This window comes from Panthera onca, chromosome F1, assembly GCF_046562875.1.
Source record: "Panthera onca isolate mPanOnc1 chromosome F1, mPanOnc1 haplotype 2, whole genome shotgun sequence".
Lineage (NCBI taxonomy): Eukaryota > Metazoa > Chordata > Mammalia > Carnivora > Felidae > Panthera > Panthera onca.
This window is the reverse complement of record NC_138355.1, coordinates 56067915-56087117: the sequence shown is the minus strand read 5'-3', so window position 1 is coordinate 56087117 and position 19203 is coordinate 56067915. Positions and strand designations below refer to the sequence as shown.

The 19203-nt window shown below is 37.3% G+C and overlaps 1 protein-coding gene across 1 annotated transcript in view; it reads left to right on the top strand.

Annotated features, from left to right (window-relative positions):
• Positions 1-19203, top strand: part of USH2A (usherin) — a 737363-nt gene that overhangs the window by 547770 nt on the left and 170390 nt on the right. The window contains exon 50 of the mRNA XM_078441308.2: positions 11099-11320. Within this exon, the coding sequence (XP_078297434.2) occupies positions 11099-11320 (222 nt within the window). The remainder of the gene's footprint in view (positions 1-11098; positions 11321-19203) is intronic.

Genomic DNA, 19203 nt, shown 5'->3' with positions numbered 1-19203 from the left:
CTTGGGGAGTTGTCAACTACATTTCCTGTCTTCCCTCCCAGGCAAAAAGTTGCCCTGAAAAATATAATTAAATAGATGAGATGGGCATGTTCTGTTGTTTTCTTCCTGTTGCTCAGACCAATGGATCACACAGGCTTTCCTCTAATTCTAGCAGAGAGTTAGATAATGGTGTTTTTATTTCTAAGTCACATTAAAATCTTTGATGTTATGATTTGTAATTAACTGTTTACACTCTGAGAAAATATTCTCTGTCCCTTTGACTTGATGAAAAATAATTGGTTGCACCCATCACAGCTATTAACTCTTAGGAGATTTGCCTGTCACCTTTTCAATCCTAACAACGTGTCAGATTTCAAACTAAGAAAATGATCTTTTTAAAAAAATAAAATAAAATTTAACTCTTTTCTCCCTAAAAAATGAACTAAGCCATTTATTGACATTATTCACAACTTTTCGGTAAGTAACTTTTGAAACAAGAGTTTTTAAATTTTTTTTAATGTTTATTTATTTTTGAGAGAGACACAGAGCGTGAGCGGGGGAGGGACAGCGAGAGAGGGAGACACAGAACCTGACCCGGGCTCCAGGCTCCTAACTGTCAGCACAGCCCCACACAGGGCTAGAACCCACGAACTGTGAGATCATGATCTGGACCAAATTTGGACGTGCAACTGACTGAGCTACCTACACTCCCCTTGACACAGAGTTTTTAAAACCTTCATGATCTGTATATGACATGCACATATGCCACATGCTCACTCAAACCTCAAACATTTTAATATCTTCCAAACTGTTGAGCATGGCCCACTTTGGACTCCTTTTAACTAGTTCATTTTTCACAGTATTAGAATGCCTACCATGGTATCAAGGGAAAAAAAAATCCAATCTCATGGAATAATCAAAGAGAGTGTTTTGCCGAAATCATTCATCTCAATGTACCCAAATGAAGAGATTATATTGTAACCTCTATGCTCAGCCAATGGTCTTTGTTAACTACTTTAACACTGTTTACATCAAGAAAGAAAGCATAGTGACCCCAAGCCATCTTGTATCTAAATGCAATTAAAATTCAGTCAGTACTCTGTCACTTCAAGGCTGAGATGGGTACAGGCATTTTGATATTTACAGATAAGTCTGAAATATTGGTTAATAATATTTACTTCATTTTTTTTTCTCACAACTTGCCTTCACAGCACCCAGTAACAAAGCGTGGCGGAGGAAAGAATGCTTATTCCCCTCCTCTTTTTTTTATAAATATGCTAATGACCTCAAGCTAAATGTTAATGTGGGTCATTCTTTGATAAGAATAACAATTAACTGTTAAGACTGGTAGCTTTTAGAGAGAAAACATTTTTAAGCCTGTCGTGAAATAGATTCATTTTGAGAGGTTAATGAGAAGGTGACTGATCCTTGTATCTTTTGTCTAATAGACCTTTTTTGAGGGAAAAAAATCAGTTTTGCTTCTCATTGATATAATCCACATCTCTTTTTATAAAACCTTTTTCTTCTGTCAGTAACTAAGTAAGATTCTGAGGGATTCGAGGAAATGTAGCTAAAATATTTAAACCAATTAATATGTGTTATCCTCAAACTGGCTTTAAAAAATGTTAGTTTTCCCCAAGATAGATAGATAGATAGATAGATGTGGACGATACGTTTTTTTCTAAGCCCACTGTTGTCCTAAGTGATATTTAATTAACTGGTGCTGCCCTGGCCCATGTGACACATTATGTTAAAGAAAGTTTGTCAAGAAGAGACTGCTCTCTGGCTAAGGAGATTTAAGAAATAGGGGCAACCACATTCAAGACCAAATTTGAAAGTCCTTTTACCCAAAGGAATATAACAAGTACAGTGACTTTACTAGTCACTGTAGGCTCATTCCTCCTTCATTGGCCTCTAGTAGATTCATCATTAAAAATTTAGAATTTTCTTCTGCTTATAAATACCATGTTATAGGATCCTTTCAAAGACTATCAACTAAACCAACTGCCCCTTGCATTCTAGGAATTCATATTTTGAGAGAAACCTGATTATGCCTTGGCCCACTCTGTATTTTCCCTAGAGAAATGAAAACTTATGTTTACACAAAGACCTGCTCACAAATGTTTATAGCAGCTCTACGCATAATTGCCAAAAACCAGAAACCACTCAAATGTCCCTCAGTGGGTAAATGAACAAACAGTGGTATATCCACACAAAGGAAGACTGCCCAGCAATTAAAAGGAACAAACTTGTAATAAATAGATATGATCTATGATCTATTACTAGTAATAAAAAGATACTATGATGAGTGAAAAAAGCCAATTTCAAAAAGTTACTTATTGTAAGAGTACATTCGTATGGCCTACCCAAATGAAAAGACAATCTCTAGCGAAGGGGAGCAAATCAGTGGTTGCCAAGACTGATGGGTGGGAGGAGAGTGTGACTGTGAAAGAATAGTACAGAGTTTTGGGGGGAGTTGAAGTTCATTTGTATCCTAATTGTATTTCTGTGTTAAAATTCATAGAGCTATGTGTCCCCAAAAAGGTCAATTTTCAACGTATGATTTTTTTAAATAAAAAAATGTTTAAGTAGTATGCCTTAGAATTCAATTTCCATTTTATAAATAAGAAAAGTAAGACGTAGAAACAAGACCAAGTCACCCCATTAGTCAAGATTGAAATTTGCATGATTGAAATTAGATTGGAGTGCCTGGGTGGCTCAGTCGGTTGTGTTGGACTTCAGCTCAAGTCATGATCTCATGGCTCATGAGCTTGAGCCCCACATTGGACCCTGTGCTGACAGCTCAGAGCCTGGAGCCTGCTTTGGATTCTGTGTCTCCTTTTCTCTCTGCCCCTCCCCAGCTCACCTGTGTCTCTCTCTCTCTTTCAAAAATAAATAAACATTAAAAATTGTTTTAAGTTAGATTGAATCATTAGAGATATTGTGTTATATAATAATGTGATGACTGCATACATGTAACTTAATATATTTTTCTGGTATATTGGTAGAACAGAAAGAAAGGAAATTCATCTCCATTAAAATTACATTGAAAATCCGTAATAAAAGAAAGCAAGCAAAAATGTCCCAGAGACTAGACTCCTTATTTCAGGGAATATTGTCTATGATCATATTTTAATGAAAGAACAAAATTCTGTATAGGGTTTTGCTGGTTTGATGCTGAGTAATTAGTAGATAAGAATGATGGGCTTTGGAGTCAAACTGCCTGGTTTCACATCTCATCTGTTTCACTTATTAGTTGTTAGACCTTCATTAAGTTACTTAAACTAAGTAATATTACTGGGAGCCCAATATCTCTGATTTCCACTGAGCTCCTGAATTAGAACCCCCAAAGCTTTCATGTGCAAATAGAAGGAAAAGTTGATAGCAATTGGGGAGCATAAGACTAAATGGGGTTAACAGGAATCCTTTAGGCGACAGAAGATAGTCTCTTAGGAATTACTCTAGAGCAAAGACTCAAGTGTGTCCACTTTCATCACATCCTATTAAAGGGTAGCCAGTTCATAAAAGCTAGGAATCAAATGTCTAATGGACATTGAGATCCTATGAGACCAAAGATCCTCATTGATTCTTGTTGATTCTAAGGGACCAAGCAATCCTTTATCTAAGTTGAGTTTTAGCAATTGACTGGGGAAGTCACAAATAGCTTCCAACCTTTAAAGAGAAAGAAACTTCCCATTTTTCATGACATCACAGTCTAAACTCTAGACCCTAGAAACTATGCTTTGTTCTGAAAAAATGGAGCTTGGAAACTGTGTCCTTTGTGTGCTACTACTGTCAACAAACACGGAGAATCAATTTGTCAAGCTTTCTGGGGAACATAACAGAAGGTGAACCACACATTGTGTGAGAGTGGAGTTTTAATGAGGAAATCCAGTATCTTCAGTATGTTAGCTTCTTGGGGCAACTGTAACAAATTACTAGAAACTTAGTGGCTTAAACCAACACAGTTTTATATATCTGACATTTCTCAAGGTCAGAAGCTCCAAATGGGTCTCACTGGGTGAAAATCAATGTCAGCCAGGCTGCCTTCCCTTCTAGGAGAGAGAATCCTTCTTCTTACCTTTTCCACCTTCCAGAGGCTGCCCACATTCCTTGCCTAGTGGCCTCCTTCCATCTTCCAGGCTTACAGTGGCCATTCAAACCTTTCTAACATAGCATTATCAAACTTAATTCCATCTGCTACTTTAGTCCCCTTCTGCCATACAACATAACACAGTCACAGGTTCCAGAGATTAGTACATGGACATCTTTGGGAGGTCATATTCTGCTTACCACACTAAGGTTAAGGTTAAATAATTGTGAGAATTAAAGTGGCATTTCTATAAACTCTTGGGGCATAGCTATCCCAAGTGAATTAAAAGTCTGAGTGCAAGAGTAAATGAAAAACTGTTGAGAATACTTCTATTACTCTAAATTAAGCAACTGTCTCAGGGATTAAAGAGAGGATAGTATTAGGTTGGGAACCACAGGAAGTGAGGAGGCACAATCTTGTTAATGACCCTAAAATCTTGGACAAAATGGTATACAGTCATTTATCTTTTTGATGGAACAAATAGGATATTATAAGAGTTACTATGGGGAATAACAAGTCTTTTCTGAAGGTATGTGGATACAATGGACCTGATTTTCTTCAACAGCAATTTTTTTAGTGGATTTTTAGCCAGTTTCAAGAAGGACATAGCCAGATTTATAAAGACCTTTAAGGGTTTAGCCTCCTCTATGAATCCCATATCTAAATACTCCTTGACCCACAGGCTCTTGAAGACAGATTCAAGATATGAAATGTGGATCATGAAGGCATCAGGTATTAGATAATCAATCTGTGCCATCATCAAATTACAGGCTGGGGATTCTTCTGGGAGTTCCATTAAGAGGTTTCTGGGTCCACATTTAATACTGGCATCCCATTTACAAGGTAGATCTCCTCCCATCAGATGCACCAGAGTAGAATTACTAAGTAACAAAAAAGTGTGTCGATTACAGAGAAGACAAAGACAAAGACAGAGTCTGAAAGGCATTTGAAATTTCTATCTCTTATTCCTAGGAAGGAATGATAGAAATATAGATGGGGAGCCTGGGTGGCTCAGTCAGCTAAGCATCTGACTTAGGCTCAGGTCATGATCTTGTGGTCTCTGGGTTCGAGCCCCACGTTGGGCTCTGTGCTGACAGCTCAGAGCCTGGTGCCTGATTCAGATTCTGCCTTTCCCTCTCTCTCCTTGCTCCTCCCCTGCTCACACTCTCTCCTTCTCAAGAATAAGTAAATATTTTAAAAAATTATTTAAAAAAAGAAATATAGTAGAATTTATGGTAGATCATGTAGCCCCAATATTAATTACATATGAAAACTTCTATTTCTATAACTGCATGAAAAGTTCTGTTTTTTGTGTTAAAGGCAGTTATAAATTGACCAGAGCAGCTACTCTCACAGACAGGGGTTGTTTTATCAGTGTTTTGTCTTTTTCCTTTTTTGGGTCTATCTTTCTAGCTAAAGTAGAGCAAATGTTCTTCCAATGGCCCTTTTTTCTTATAATAATGACAGTTGTCTTTTTGTAGACTAGACATAGATGTGTCCTTGTTTTTGCTTTATCTAATTGCTTAATCTGAAAAGCTCTTAATCTGATCTATTTTTTCCTTTTTTTTTTTTCTGAGCCAAAGTATCTTCCAAATGCTCACCAAGCTCTTATGATTTAGAGAAGGCACAGTCTACTAACCTATCTTCTGTTTTCTGAGAAATTATGAAGTCTTGATTTCTCTTGAGGCCAGAGTATTCCTGGTGGTAGCTAAGTGGTCTGTTGAAGCCAGGCATGGAATTATGTTTCCCCTGTTTATGGAACTGGACTTTTTTATTGTGGTAAAGGAGTGTGGGACCCAAGGAATTGAACAAAAATCCCCTACCCCTGGACAAGCAGAGCAAGATTAACTCCATTTTGTGCTATACCCACCATGTCATGTATAACCCCCACATGACCTACTTATTGCTTAAGATACTCCCCCACCCTAGTCAAGCCGCTGAGCACACCCTTACTGGAAACCGGCTCATATAGAATGCGGAACCCCTAACCACCAAAGAATGTAAACCCCGCCTTTTGCCCACCAAACTTGTGCGCCAGTTCTGACCAGAGTGATAGGCTAGTTCAAACAATTACTATAGGGTAAATTGTAATTCAATTGGCCACCTGCGTGTGGACTGACATGACTATGCAACTTTCTGTGTGTGTTACAATCTCATTGGCCACTGGCCCGTATAAAACTGCTACGCCTCTTAACCTAGGGGTCCAAGTCCCTGCTCCGCTGTGTCGGGTATACTTGGGCCCAAGCTCGAGCTTGCAAATAAACCCTCATGCGTTTGCATCGGTATCGGCTCCTTGGTGGTCTCTCAGATTCGAAATCAGGGGCATTACAGGAGACATAACAAAATTTATCATTTTAACAAGTTTTAGGTGCACAGTTTAATAGCGCTGAATACATTTACGTAGTTGTGCAGTCAGGACCAGTACTGTTTACAGAACATTTTTATCTTCCTAAACTGAAACTCTGTACCCATTGAACATTCACTCCCCATTGTCCTTTACCTCCAGCCCCTCACAACCACCATTCTGTTTTCCATCTCTATGAATTTGATTTCTCTAGGTATTTCATATAAGTAGAATCATATAATATTTGCCATTTTGTGATTGGTTCTTTCACTTACTGTAATGTTTCCAAGGTTCATCTGTGTTGTAGCATATGTCAGAATCATATTCCTTTTCAGGCTGAGTAACATTCCATAGTATGTATCCACCACATTTTGTTTATCCGTTCACCTGTTGATGAATATTTGGGTTGTTCCCACTTTATGGCTATTGTGAGTAATACTGCTATGAACATTGGTGTACAAATATCTGTTTGAGTCTCTGCTTTCCATTATGATTATTTTTTTTAGCTTTCTACCCACAAGTGGTATTCCTGGATCATATGGAAATTCTGTGTGTCCTTTTTTGAGGAATTGCTGGAATGTTTTTCACAGAAGCTACACCATATTATATTCCCAACAATAGGACACCTAGTCGGCTCAGTCAGTTAAGTGTCTGACTTCATTCAGCTCAGGTCATGATCTCATGGTTTGTCAGTTTGAGCCCGCATCAGGCTCTGTGCTGACAGCTTGGAGCCTGGGGCCTGCTTCAGATTCTGTGTCTCCCTCTCTCCCAGCCCCTCCCATGCTGGCATTCTATCTTCCTCTCTCTCTCTCAAAAATAAATAAACATTTAAAAAAATATCTTTATATTCCCAACAGCAATGTGCAAGTTTATTATGTGCAAGGGTTCTAATTTCTCAAATTCCTCACTAGCATATTATTTTCTGTGGGTTTTTGTTTGTTTGTTTATAATAGCTGTTCTTCTGGGTATGAAGTAATATCTGATAGTGATTTTGATATGCATTTACCTAATAATTAATAATATTCAACATCTTTCCATATGATTACTGGTCATCTGAATATCTTCTTTGGAGAAATGTCTATAAGAGTGCTTTAGACATTTTTTTTTGATTGGGTTGTTTGTGTTTTTGTTGTTAAGTGGCAGTTCTTTAGACTTTTTGGATATTAGTCTCTTATTATTTATATGATTTACAAGTGTCTTCTCCCATGGGTTGCCTTTTGACTCAGTTGATAGTGTCTTTTGATGCATAACACTTTTAAGTTTTTATGAAGTGCAATTCATCTACTTTTCTTTGGTTGCCTTGTACTTTGGATCTCACATTCAAGAGTTATTGCAAATCCAATGTCGTGAAGCTTTCCACCTATGTTTCTTCTAAGAATTTTATAGTTTTAGCTTTTACATTTAGGCCTTTGACCACATTGAGTTGATGTTTGTATATGGTGTATGTATAAGGTAAGTGTTCAACTTCATTCTGTTGCACGTGGATATTTACTTTTCCCAGCAGTGTTTGTTGAAAAGATGGTCCTTTCCTCATTAAATGGTCTTGGCACCCTTGTTGAAAATTATTTGGTCATTTTGTAAGGTTTTATCTCTGGGCTGTCTATTCTTTTCCATTGGTCTGTCTATCTTTGTACCAGGACCACACTGTTTGATTGTTAACTGTATCTTTGTGGTATTGATTGCATCTTTGTAGTAAGTTTTGAAATCAGGAAATATGAGACCTTCCAACTCTGTTCTTTTTCAAGATTGTTTTGGCTATTTAGGATCCCTTGAGATTCCATTGCAATTTTAGGATATATTTTCTACTTCTGCAAAAAATATTGTTGGGATTTAGATACAGATTGCATTGACTCTATAGATCATTTGGGGTAGTATTGATGTCTTAACAATATTGTCTTTTGATTCATGAACATGGGATGTCTTATTTCTTTATGTCTTCTTTAACTTCTTTCATCAGTTTTTTGTACTTCTCAGTGTGTAAGTCTTCCACTTCCTTGGTTAAGCTTATTATTAAGTGGGTTTTTTTATATACTATGTTAAATGGAATTGCTTTTAAAAAAATTTCCTTTTCAGATTGTTGATTCTTAGTGTATAGAAACACGACTAATTTTTACATATTGGTTTTGTATTCTGCAACTTTGCTGAATTCTTTTATTAGTTTTAACAGGATTTTGGTGGAATCTCTAGGGTTTTTTTTTTACATATGAGGTTATATAGTCTGTGAACAGAGATAATTTTTCTTAGGCCATTTCAACTGGGCTGTCCTTCATTTCTTTGTCCTGCCTAACTGCTCTGGCTGGCTATCTATTTCAATATTATGTTGAATAGAAGTAGCAAAAACTGACAGCCTCATCTTCTTCCCGATCTTAGAAGAAAAGCTTTCACTGCTGATTATAATGTTAGTTGTGGGTTTTTCATACACATCCTTTGTTATGTTGAGGTAGTTTCCTTCTATTCCTAGTTGGTTGAATGTTTTTATACTAGAATGGTGTTGGATTTTGTCAAATGCTTTGTCTACATCATTTGAGGTAATCATGTATTTTTTTTTCTCCATTCTGTTGAAATAGTATATCATATTGATTGACTTTCATATGTTGAATCATCTTTTCATGCTTCCCAGGAATAAATCCCACTTGGTAATGTGGTATAATCATTTAAATGTGCTCTTGAATTCAGTTCACTAGCATTTTGTTGAGAAGTTTTACATCAATTTTCATAAGGGATATTGGTCTGTAGTTTTTGCTTTGTTTTTTTCTTGAAGTGTCTGTCTAATATCAGGGTAAACCTGGCCTCATAAATTTTGTTAAAAAGTATTCCTCTTCAGTTTTTTAGAAGAGTTTGAGAAAGATTAGAATTTTTTAAACGTTTATTTATTTGAGAGAGAGAGAGAGAGCATGTGTGAGGAGAGAGGCAGAGAGAGAGGGAAAGAGAGAATCCCAAGCAGGCTTTGTGCTGTCAGTGTGGAGCCCGACTCAGGGCTTGATCCCACAAACCGTGAGATCATGACCTGAGCCTAAATCAAGAGTCAGACAGTTAACCCAACCCACTGAGTTACCCAGGTGCCTTGAGAAGGATTAATACTAATTCTTTAAATGTTTGGTAAATTTCACCAGTGAAGCCATTGATCCAGAATTGTTCTCTGTTGGGAGGTTTGGACTTTGCTTCAATCTTGTTACTAGTTATACATCTATTCAGAATTTCTATTTTTTCATAATTCGTCTTTTAGGTTATATGTTTCTAGTAATTTGTCCATTTCATCTGGTAGGATGGATTTTTGACCAATGAATATGGACAAGAAAGACTTCAAGGATACCTGCTAGAGTATCTGGGTTTTTTTTGTTCTTTATATATCTATCCATACTTAAATATTGTCCCACATTTTTAATATCATTTTGGTAAGCAAATCGTCTTGCTTTTACTAACAAAGTTTTGGCATATCTTGACTTCACACATAGATAAACTAATTGATAAGGGAGTCCAGGACTATAAATTCCTAAGGCAATCCTAAATTCTTCAGTGAACTTGAGCCTTCCTTTTAAGAAGGCTTGGTAAGTCATTAACTAGATTATTTAAATCTTATCTGGACCATCCAAGGCTTAGAACTAAAAGACCTGCCAGGCTGGTGTATATACTCACAGACCACAGATCGCAGGATAACATGAAGAGATATTGTCCAGGGATAAAGATATGTTTTAAAAGGGGAAGTGGAAGAGAAGGAAGAGGGTCTGTTGAAGGTGCAGGAAAAAGAAGAGGAGTAAGGCAAGAGGAAGGAGAGAGTGAAGGTTCAAGGGTTCATAAAGGAGGTCAACTGAGGAGGTCGACTGAGAGTTGGGTCATGAGATAGAGAGAAGTACAGTTTGAATTTTAGATCCACCAAGCCGGTAGTCCTTTCTAAGCTATCCTTAAAAGAATAAATTTAATTTTTTTTTGTCTTTTGGAGTTTTCCTGTCTTTTAGAAGCATCTTCATATCAAAAAAAGAAAAAAAAAGGAAAAAAAAGAAAAAAATGCTGCCTATTGATATTTATAAAATTTAAACTCTGATCCCAAAGCACCAGGCAAAAGGTTATTTTATTCTTGTTTCAAGTTTCCCAGAATATCATGTAAAGGGGGAATGTAAGTACAGCTACATTAGTGAAATTCAGTGTCTGTCATAGCCCAGAAAAGTATTAATGTGCTGACTTGATACAGAATATTTTTACCTCCTCTCATTTAACTGAGCTTCACATCAGAAGTATTTTGTTTGCTTAAATAAATAAAATTTGGTTAAAGAAATTATAATGCAGGCAATACCAATTTTATGTTAATTTCTGAACCCACTCCACTTTCAAAAAAAATTACACTAATTAGATAGAAAAGTATTTGTAGGCAAACTTTTTTGTAATACCACTTACAATGTTGCCAGACCTACTGTGTTCATTTACTAGGGGTGAGAGAGAAAATAGGTAACATAGCATTGCCTCTAAGTTACCATGTGTGTATGTGAGCAGACCCATGTTTATACGTCTTTAATTGAAAATTTTTAAATTGTTTTGAAATTTTGTAACTCCAAAATGACAGCATTCTTTCTAGTAATTCTGTCAACCAGTTGGCATCTGCAAGATGATTGTGATAAAATTTCCTTGTGAGTCAAAGCATATTTCTTTTAACTCCTGCAATGATTGTTATTGTCCTAAATTGACAGGTGAAGTATGTTGTCCAGATGAACAGCACAATCGGGTTTCCACTGGCATCGGCGACTCCTGCTGTGGCCGAATGCCTTACACCACCTCAGGAAACCAGATTTGCTGTGCTGGGAGGCTTCGGGATGGCCATGGCCAGCAGTGCTGTGGCGGACAGATTGTGAACAAAGACTTAGAATGCTGTGGTGGAGAAGAAGAAGGCAAGGTGTACAGTCGCCTTCCAGGTAAGGAGCCCTTGTCTACTTTTCAATCGGTGGAGATTCTGAGAAACACAGGTCGGGAAATTGCCCTAGATACAAAGCAAATAAGTAATTAAAGCTCATGTGAATTATGTCTAATACATTTAAGTATATATTCTACAACAAATGAAAATGTAATCTCACCTTTTTTTATGTTCGTGGATGCATTTCATGAAAATGGATCAAAGCTCTTTCCTGTTGAGAAGTGTCATATCCACCATAAACAAAAACAAACACAAAAACACACGTGAATGCATGCACTGGTTCTGGATCAAGAGAATATTTCCTAGCAATGCTAACAGTATACAAAATTATTATTGATGATATGTCAGTTCTTTTGCTCCCTTATTCTTTGGTAGCTATGAAATTAACACTAATTTTAATAGCAATCATTATCACTGATTGAGTGCTTACTATCAACCAGGTACTATGCCCAATGTTTTATGCATTACTAACTCAATCCTTTTTTTTTTTTTCAATTAATCTTTATAACAATCTTACTAGATAGGTTCTATTATTGTCTACATTTTAAAAATGAGGAAGCTGAGGCACAGAAATTAGTCACTTGTTCAAGATTCCATAATGAATTTTTGGGTGCCTGAAAGTTATATAATTTGGGGGGTCCTCTTTAAGGAAAGAAAATAAAATGATGAACACATGATTAAAATATAAAAATAATATTTATTTAGAAGGGGAAAATAAATTATGAAAATTACAAATTTAAAAAATAAAATCTAGCAAATGCCACTAACATAAAAACAGCATGTTTGGATTATATAACTTCTCACATCCCTCTTTTTTCCCCCTGACATGTTTAACTTATACCCTTGATCACCTCTTCATGGGACAATGACTTTGTGCCACTTATCAATGAGAAGCATAGAAAGATAATTCATTCTTTCCTAATCAAAATACGTTTTAATTATTGAAATTTAGAAAAGTGGTTTTAAGCTTCAAAGTTTATTATTATAATATTATGTAAGTTCTTAGATTATTGTCAAATTTAGAGAAACATTTACCAAGGATCTCTCTAAGATTTAAGGGCATTTTAAGTTTTCTTATCTTATTTTATTTATTTTTTATTTATTTATTTTATTTTTTAAAGATTATTTATTTATGTTGAGAAAAGAGAGAGAGCATGTGAGCAGGGGAGGGGTAGAGAGAGAGGAAGAGAGAGAATCCCAAACACGCTCCACTGACAGTGACCCAATGCGGGGGGCTTGATCTCATGAATCTGTGAGATCATGACCTGAGCTGAAATCAAGAGTTGGATACTTAATTGACTGAGCCACCCAAGTGCCCTGAGTTTTCTTATTTTAAAGTAATTTGCAATGACATGTGTTAAATATTTGTTGAATTGACAACATCATACCAGTTTTTCATGGCTATCATTTTATGACTGAATTTGAGCTATAACTATTTTACCTATGCATCAGCCGAAGTATAATTTTTTTCAATGTATTTATGAGTTACCTCTCTTCATAATTTGTAATAATTTATACTTCAATCTAAGATCCATCAGCTTCTTTTAATAGTTTACTACTTTTGTTATAATCTAAAATTTATTTTGTTATAATTCTCTTGATGTCACAATATTTCAGTTGATTCTATTGGTCAGTTTTACAGCTTTTGTTTCATATGCCATTAATTTTTCTGTCTGATCTTTCTCTTTCTTTAAAGCTTCCCCTTATATGCATCCAAATTAGGAGTCTGTAATTTCTCACATTTCTTATCTTTCCAAATTGAAGTTAAAATGGCATATTCAAGGCCTAATGACTTTTTTATAGAGTTGACAAAAATCATAAACATAGCTACTGAACCCAAACGAAATATTGCCCCAACTCAACTTCCCCTTACTTAGATTTCAAAAATGTACACGGTCACTCTCCTATTTTATTTTTATTTTTTTTTTATAAATTTTTTTTTAACGTTTATTTATTTTTGAGACAGAGAGAGACAGAGCATGAACAGGGGAGGGGCAGAGAGAGAGCGAGACACAGAATCGGAAGCAGGCTCCAGGCTCTGAGCCATCAGCCTAGAGCCTGACGCGGGGCTCGAACTCACGGACCGCGAGATCGTGACCTGAGCCAAAGTCGGACGCTCAACCGACTGAGCCACCCAGGCGCCCCAGTCACTCTCCTATTTTAGTCAATACAAGGATACATAAGATACAAGGCAAGTTAAAGGAGCAAGAGACAGAGGCCATGAAAAATTGTAGTTAAAGATTATACATTTGCTAATTTTATAAAAATATATAACCATGCTTTTCCTAGAAGGGGCTCTTGTCAGAAAACGGCCCTGAAGTTCAAGCTCATTAGCTTCAGGGTAAATCGGCCCATACAACTAGCAAGGGTTGAGAACTCCGGCCTTTCTCCGGGCATAATTTCAGGACACCATTAGATCTTGATGCAGATGAACTATGAATTTCTTGTTTTTCTATAATTTCTTCTTTAAAAAAAAAATCAAAAAGTTATCCACAATATCAGTAATAATTGTTGAAATTAGTATAGTGTTATTGTTATATACCATTGTATATATTATATATATTTTTATACACATTTTCTTCCTTTTTTAAATTTTATTTAAATCCAAGTCAGTTAACATATAGTGTAACAATGGTTTCAGGAGCAGAATTTAGTGATTCATCACTCACATACAACACCCAGTGCACATCCCAACAAGTGCCCTCCTTAATGCCCATCATCAATTAGCCCATTCTCCCACCCAACACCCCTCCAACAACCCTGTTTGTTCTCTGAATTTAAGAGTCTCTTACTTCTGTGTAAAAGTTCTGAAGATAATTATTAAGAAGAACACTTGAAGAACAAAACTAATCAATCAAAACATTTAAAAAGTATCAATCCTGGGGGTACCTGAATCTTGTATCTTAACAAGAATAATAGACTTCCAATATTTTCATAGCCCTTAAATAAATGAGAAATGCTTGATTAAATTATTCACAACTGAATTTCAGTACTCCCAGTATGGGAAAGATTGTTCTCCTTCTTTCAGACAAAAAATGCCTGATTTCTAGTTTTTTATTTTATCTTTGGACAACCATTAAGTGTGTTCCCAAGGCATTTACTATTCTATGCAGTTACAAATCACCCACCTGGATCCACACTATACCCGTGCTGTACATTCTTTTTTTTTGTTGTTAATTTTTAGTGTTTATTCTGACAGAGAGAGTGCACACACATGAATTGGTGGGTGGGAGAGGGACAGAGAGAAAGGAAGAGAGAATCCCAAGCATGCTCTGTGCTGTCAGCATGCAGCCTGGTGTGGGGCTGAAACCCACAAACTGTTAGATCGTGACCTGAGCTGAAATCAAGAGTCGGATGCTTAGCTGACTGAGCCACCCAGGCACCCCTCTATGCATTCTCCAGTGAGACATATATGGAGGAAGACTTTGACATATACTCAGACTGTTTGATAGTACCGTGTCATTTTGTTGATCTCCATCAACTGTCCAGAAAATAGTGATGATGGATTGTTGCCCTACATACAACAGAATTGGACTTCAATTAGGACACTTCCATTGACCCCAGAAATTTAAGGATTACCTCCAACATACCGCACAGACACCTGTATCTGCACTATAAGGTAATAAGAAAGGTGACTTTGCCAGGTAAAACCAAGAAACAATAACAAAAACTAACTTTCTAAGATCTTTACAAATAAATGATGCATTAAATCATATGATACACAAGAGTTCAGTGTAGAAACATAATCCTTTCAGAAAATTTCCCCCTGAATCGTAACCTTAAGAAGTTAGCATTCGAAAGATAAGTAAAGTACACCCAAGGAATTCAGCCCACTCAGGTGTCTCCTAGACACTGATTATTGGCTAAAAGATGTACACAATGAACAGGAGACAAAATACAAAACAAGACAAAAAATAAACAACAGTCTGTGTTCACTATTTGCCAAACTGAATTCTGTGTACTTCATAATATACCCACACATTTATAACATGCTTAAAGCTCGCAACAACCCTATGAGGTAAGGACTATTATTATCTCCATTTAAATTTTTTTTAACATTTATTTTTTTGAGAGAGAGAGAAACCATGAGCAGGGAAGGGGCAGAGAGAAAGGGAGACAGAATCTGAAGCAGGCTCCAGGCTCCAAGCTGTCAGCACAGAGTCCGACGCAGGGCTCAAACTCACAAACAGCAGAATTATGACCTAAGCCAAGGTTGGATGCTTAACCAACTGAGCCGCCCAGGCGCCCCTATTATCTCCATTTTAGATATGAGGAAACTGAAGTGCTTCTAACAAAAGTTAAAAACTGTCCCCCATACAAAAGAAATATAGAACATAATACTAAACTAATGCCACATGCTATAGAAAGATTACATTTTGGGTCTTTTCAACTATACATATATATATATATATATATATATATATATATATATATATATATATATATGGTAAATAATTAGAATCAGGTTTGTTCAAATAATGATATACCTGAACCATGCCTATCAAAAGAAACCCCCCAAAAACAAAAAACAACAACAAACACTGTCCCCAAATCACATAGCTACCAAGTGGCTGTATTATTTCAGGTAGCATTAATTGCTGCTATAAACGAACCCCCAAATTTGCAAAGTCTCAAATACAATAGGGGTTATAGTTTTCTTATATAATAGTACTGGGATATGAACCTATCTGCAGGTTACCTCTCTTCCCTAGGTATTTTGGCCTTTCCACAGGTAGCTTCTAAGGTCACCTGGGGGTTATACCCATTCCTGCAACCAAAAGAGGAAAAGAACATGGAATAATGGGTGTGCGAATTTTTTATTGCCAGGTCTAGGAATAGCAAAATTTAAGTTAACATTTCACTAACTGGAACTCACTATCTGTTGACACCTAAGTGCAAGGGGGTCTGGGAGATTTCTTCTGGAATCTCTTGCCTCTGTGGCTAGGAAAGTATTCTAGCAGCATCCAAATGGCTACAGAGCCCATGCTCTTAACCTCTTTCTTTGATCATTATGATATTTGGAGAAGCACTGGACACCCTCCAACCCAAACTGTTTGTCAGGTCTAATGAGCAAGGTCAGTATCATAAACTACCAAATTGCAAACATTTTTTGGATGACTGGAAAAAAAAAAGAGGCCTTATACACTCTGCCCTTTGAGTGCACACCTCATGTTTGCCAAAGTTAGAAGAAAGGGTAATACGAGGCACCTGGGTGGCTCAGTAGGTTAAGCATCCGACATCAGCTCCAGTTATGATCTCTCGGTCCATGGGTTCGAGCCCCGCTTTGGGCTCTGTGCTGATAGCTCGGAGACTGGAGCCTGCTTCAGATTCTGTCTCCTTCTCTGTCTCTCTGCCCCTCCCCCGCTCATGCTCTGTGTCTCTCTCTCAAAAATTAACATTGGGGTGCCTGGGTGGCTTAGTCAGTTAAGCGGCCAACTTCGGCTCAGGTCATGATCTCGCGGTCCGTGAGTTCGAGCCCCGCATCGGGCTCTGTGCTGACAGCTCAGAGCCTGGAGCCTGTTTCAGATTCTGTGTCTCCCTCTCTCTGACCCTCCCCCATTCATGCTCTGTCTCTCTCTGTCTCAAAAATAAATAAACATTAAAAAAAATTTTTTAAAAATTAACATTAAAAAATTAAAAAGAAAAAAAGAATAAGAAAGGGTAGTATGTATGAGTGCTAGGCCCTGAGACAGTCACTTTTAAAGAATGACGTGGGGGTGCCTGGGTGGCTCAGTCTGTTAAGCATCCGACTTCAGCTCAGGTCATGATCTGACAGTTTGTGAGTTCAAACCCCGTATCAGGCACTATGCTGACTGCTCAGAACTTGGAGCCTGCCTGGGAAGCTGTGTCTCCCTCTCTCTTCCCATCCCCTGCTCTCACTCTGTCTCTCTCTGTCTCAAAAATAAATAAACATTAAAAATTAAAAAAAAAAAGAATGACATGGGTCTTCTATGGGTCTGACCCTTTGCAGAAACACCTTTGCAGGTGGTCTGTGAGATCAAAATGATCTTCATACTAATACTAACCTATTATATGTCTTCTTTTTTTTTGCATTTATTTATTTTTGAGAGACAGAGAGAGACCGCGTGAGCAAGGGAGGGACAGAGAGAGAGAGAGAGAGAGAGAGAGAGAGAGAGAGAGAGAAACAGAAGCAGGCTCCAGGCTCCAAGCTGTCAGCACAGAGCCCGATGCGGGGCTCGAACTCGCGAACCGCGAGATCATGACCTGAGCCGAAGTCGGACGCTTGGCCGACTGAGTCACCCAGGCGCCCCTTATATGCCTTTTTCAATTTCATTCTCTCCTGTGTGTACAGTGGACTTTTTCAGAGGTTGCATGTGTGATATCACAACAAACTGAATGCAGAAGTAGGTATGAGAATTTAGTTCCCTTTATTAAGCCAGCCATTAGAGAGGCTTGCAAAAATAAAAACAATATCATTCTTCTCAAATGTTACCTATTATTATTTTAAATTAATTAGTAAATACATATTTCAAAAGTTGTTGTTTTCGACTCCAGCCCAGTATTTATCAACAGATATAACCTGTATAAGCAAAAGCTATTTGGAGTCTTTAATTATTTGTAAAAGTGTAAAGAGATCTTGAGACCAAACTTTGCGAACCTCTGCCTTAAGGCATGGTAATCATGTGTACTAGAAAATCCTGGCAATGAGTTAGTTGTCCTGTGCTATGATCAACCAGCTGAGTATCTCCTCTTCTTTTGGTTGAGTAGTTAAAAATACGCCCCTTAAAGACAGAACAAGGTGGGGCACCTGGGTGGCCCAGTTTTTGAGCAGCCGACTCTTGATTTCAGCTCAGGTCATGATCTCACAGTTGGTGGGATCAAGTCCCTCAGCGGGCTCCTTGCTGGCAGCTTGGAGCCTACTTGGGATTCTCCCTCTCCCTCTCTTTGTCCTTCCCTGGCTCGCACAAGTCCAGACTCTCTCTCTCTCAAAAATAAATTAAAAAAAAAAAAAAAGACAGAACAAGGGTGCTAGGTTGGAAGGCAGGGTACAAAAGTGTTGCTCGCCCACTCTGTAATGGGTCAGAGTTTTACAATAACAGCAAAAATGTCTCCTTTTAGCATCTTTGTTTATTTGTTGTTTTTTTCAGTCAATTCCCATATTCCTTCATTCGATAAAAATGTATTGTGTAGTGTCTATGCTCAAGACATTATTCTCTGTGCTCTGCGAGTGTAAAATTGGCTAAGATTCCACTTTTATCCTTAAGGACTTATAATCTAATCAAGGAGGAAAGTACCAATAAGGTTAAACACAGTCCATAAGAGATGGATGGACACAAGCATATTCTTAAGACTGAGCGTTCACTCCAGTCAAGGTGATGGAAAAAGATAAGCCATTGGATTGGAACCTCAAACAATGAACAAGATGTTGAGATGTGTAGACAGAAGATGGACATTTCAGCTAAGGGGTGTAGCTTGAGCTAAAGTGTGAATATAGCACCGTGTGTAAGGAAGTAGAGAGGGATAAGTCTGAGTAGGCAAAAGGATCTGAATATTATTTAGTAATCAAGGAAGAGTCAACGTGATGATAAGAACTGTGATTTAAGGAGATATATTCGATTTGGGGGCAAAATGAATATGAGGGAAAAGGAAAGCTAAGTCAGAATACTATTGCCAAAAATAAAATGCAGTACAGGTAACTGTATTCTAGGAAACTGGTGCCTAATCTTTTGGGGTCAAACGCTCCCTGAGAAATCTTTACAAAGCCTCACTTCAAATACTGGTACATAAAACACACAGAGTAATTTGCCTGCAATTTCATACACCCTTGAAGTCCATCCGTGGGCCCAAATTTCAGAATCACTCCTTACTTCACTATGGTTTTCCACGCTAGTCAAATATTTCTTAAGCAAATTGTGACATTAC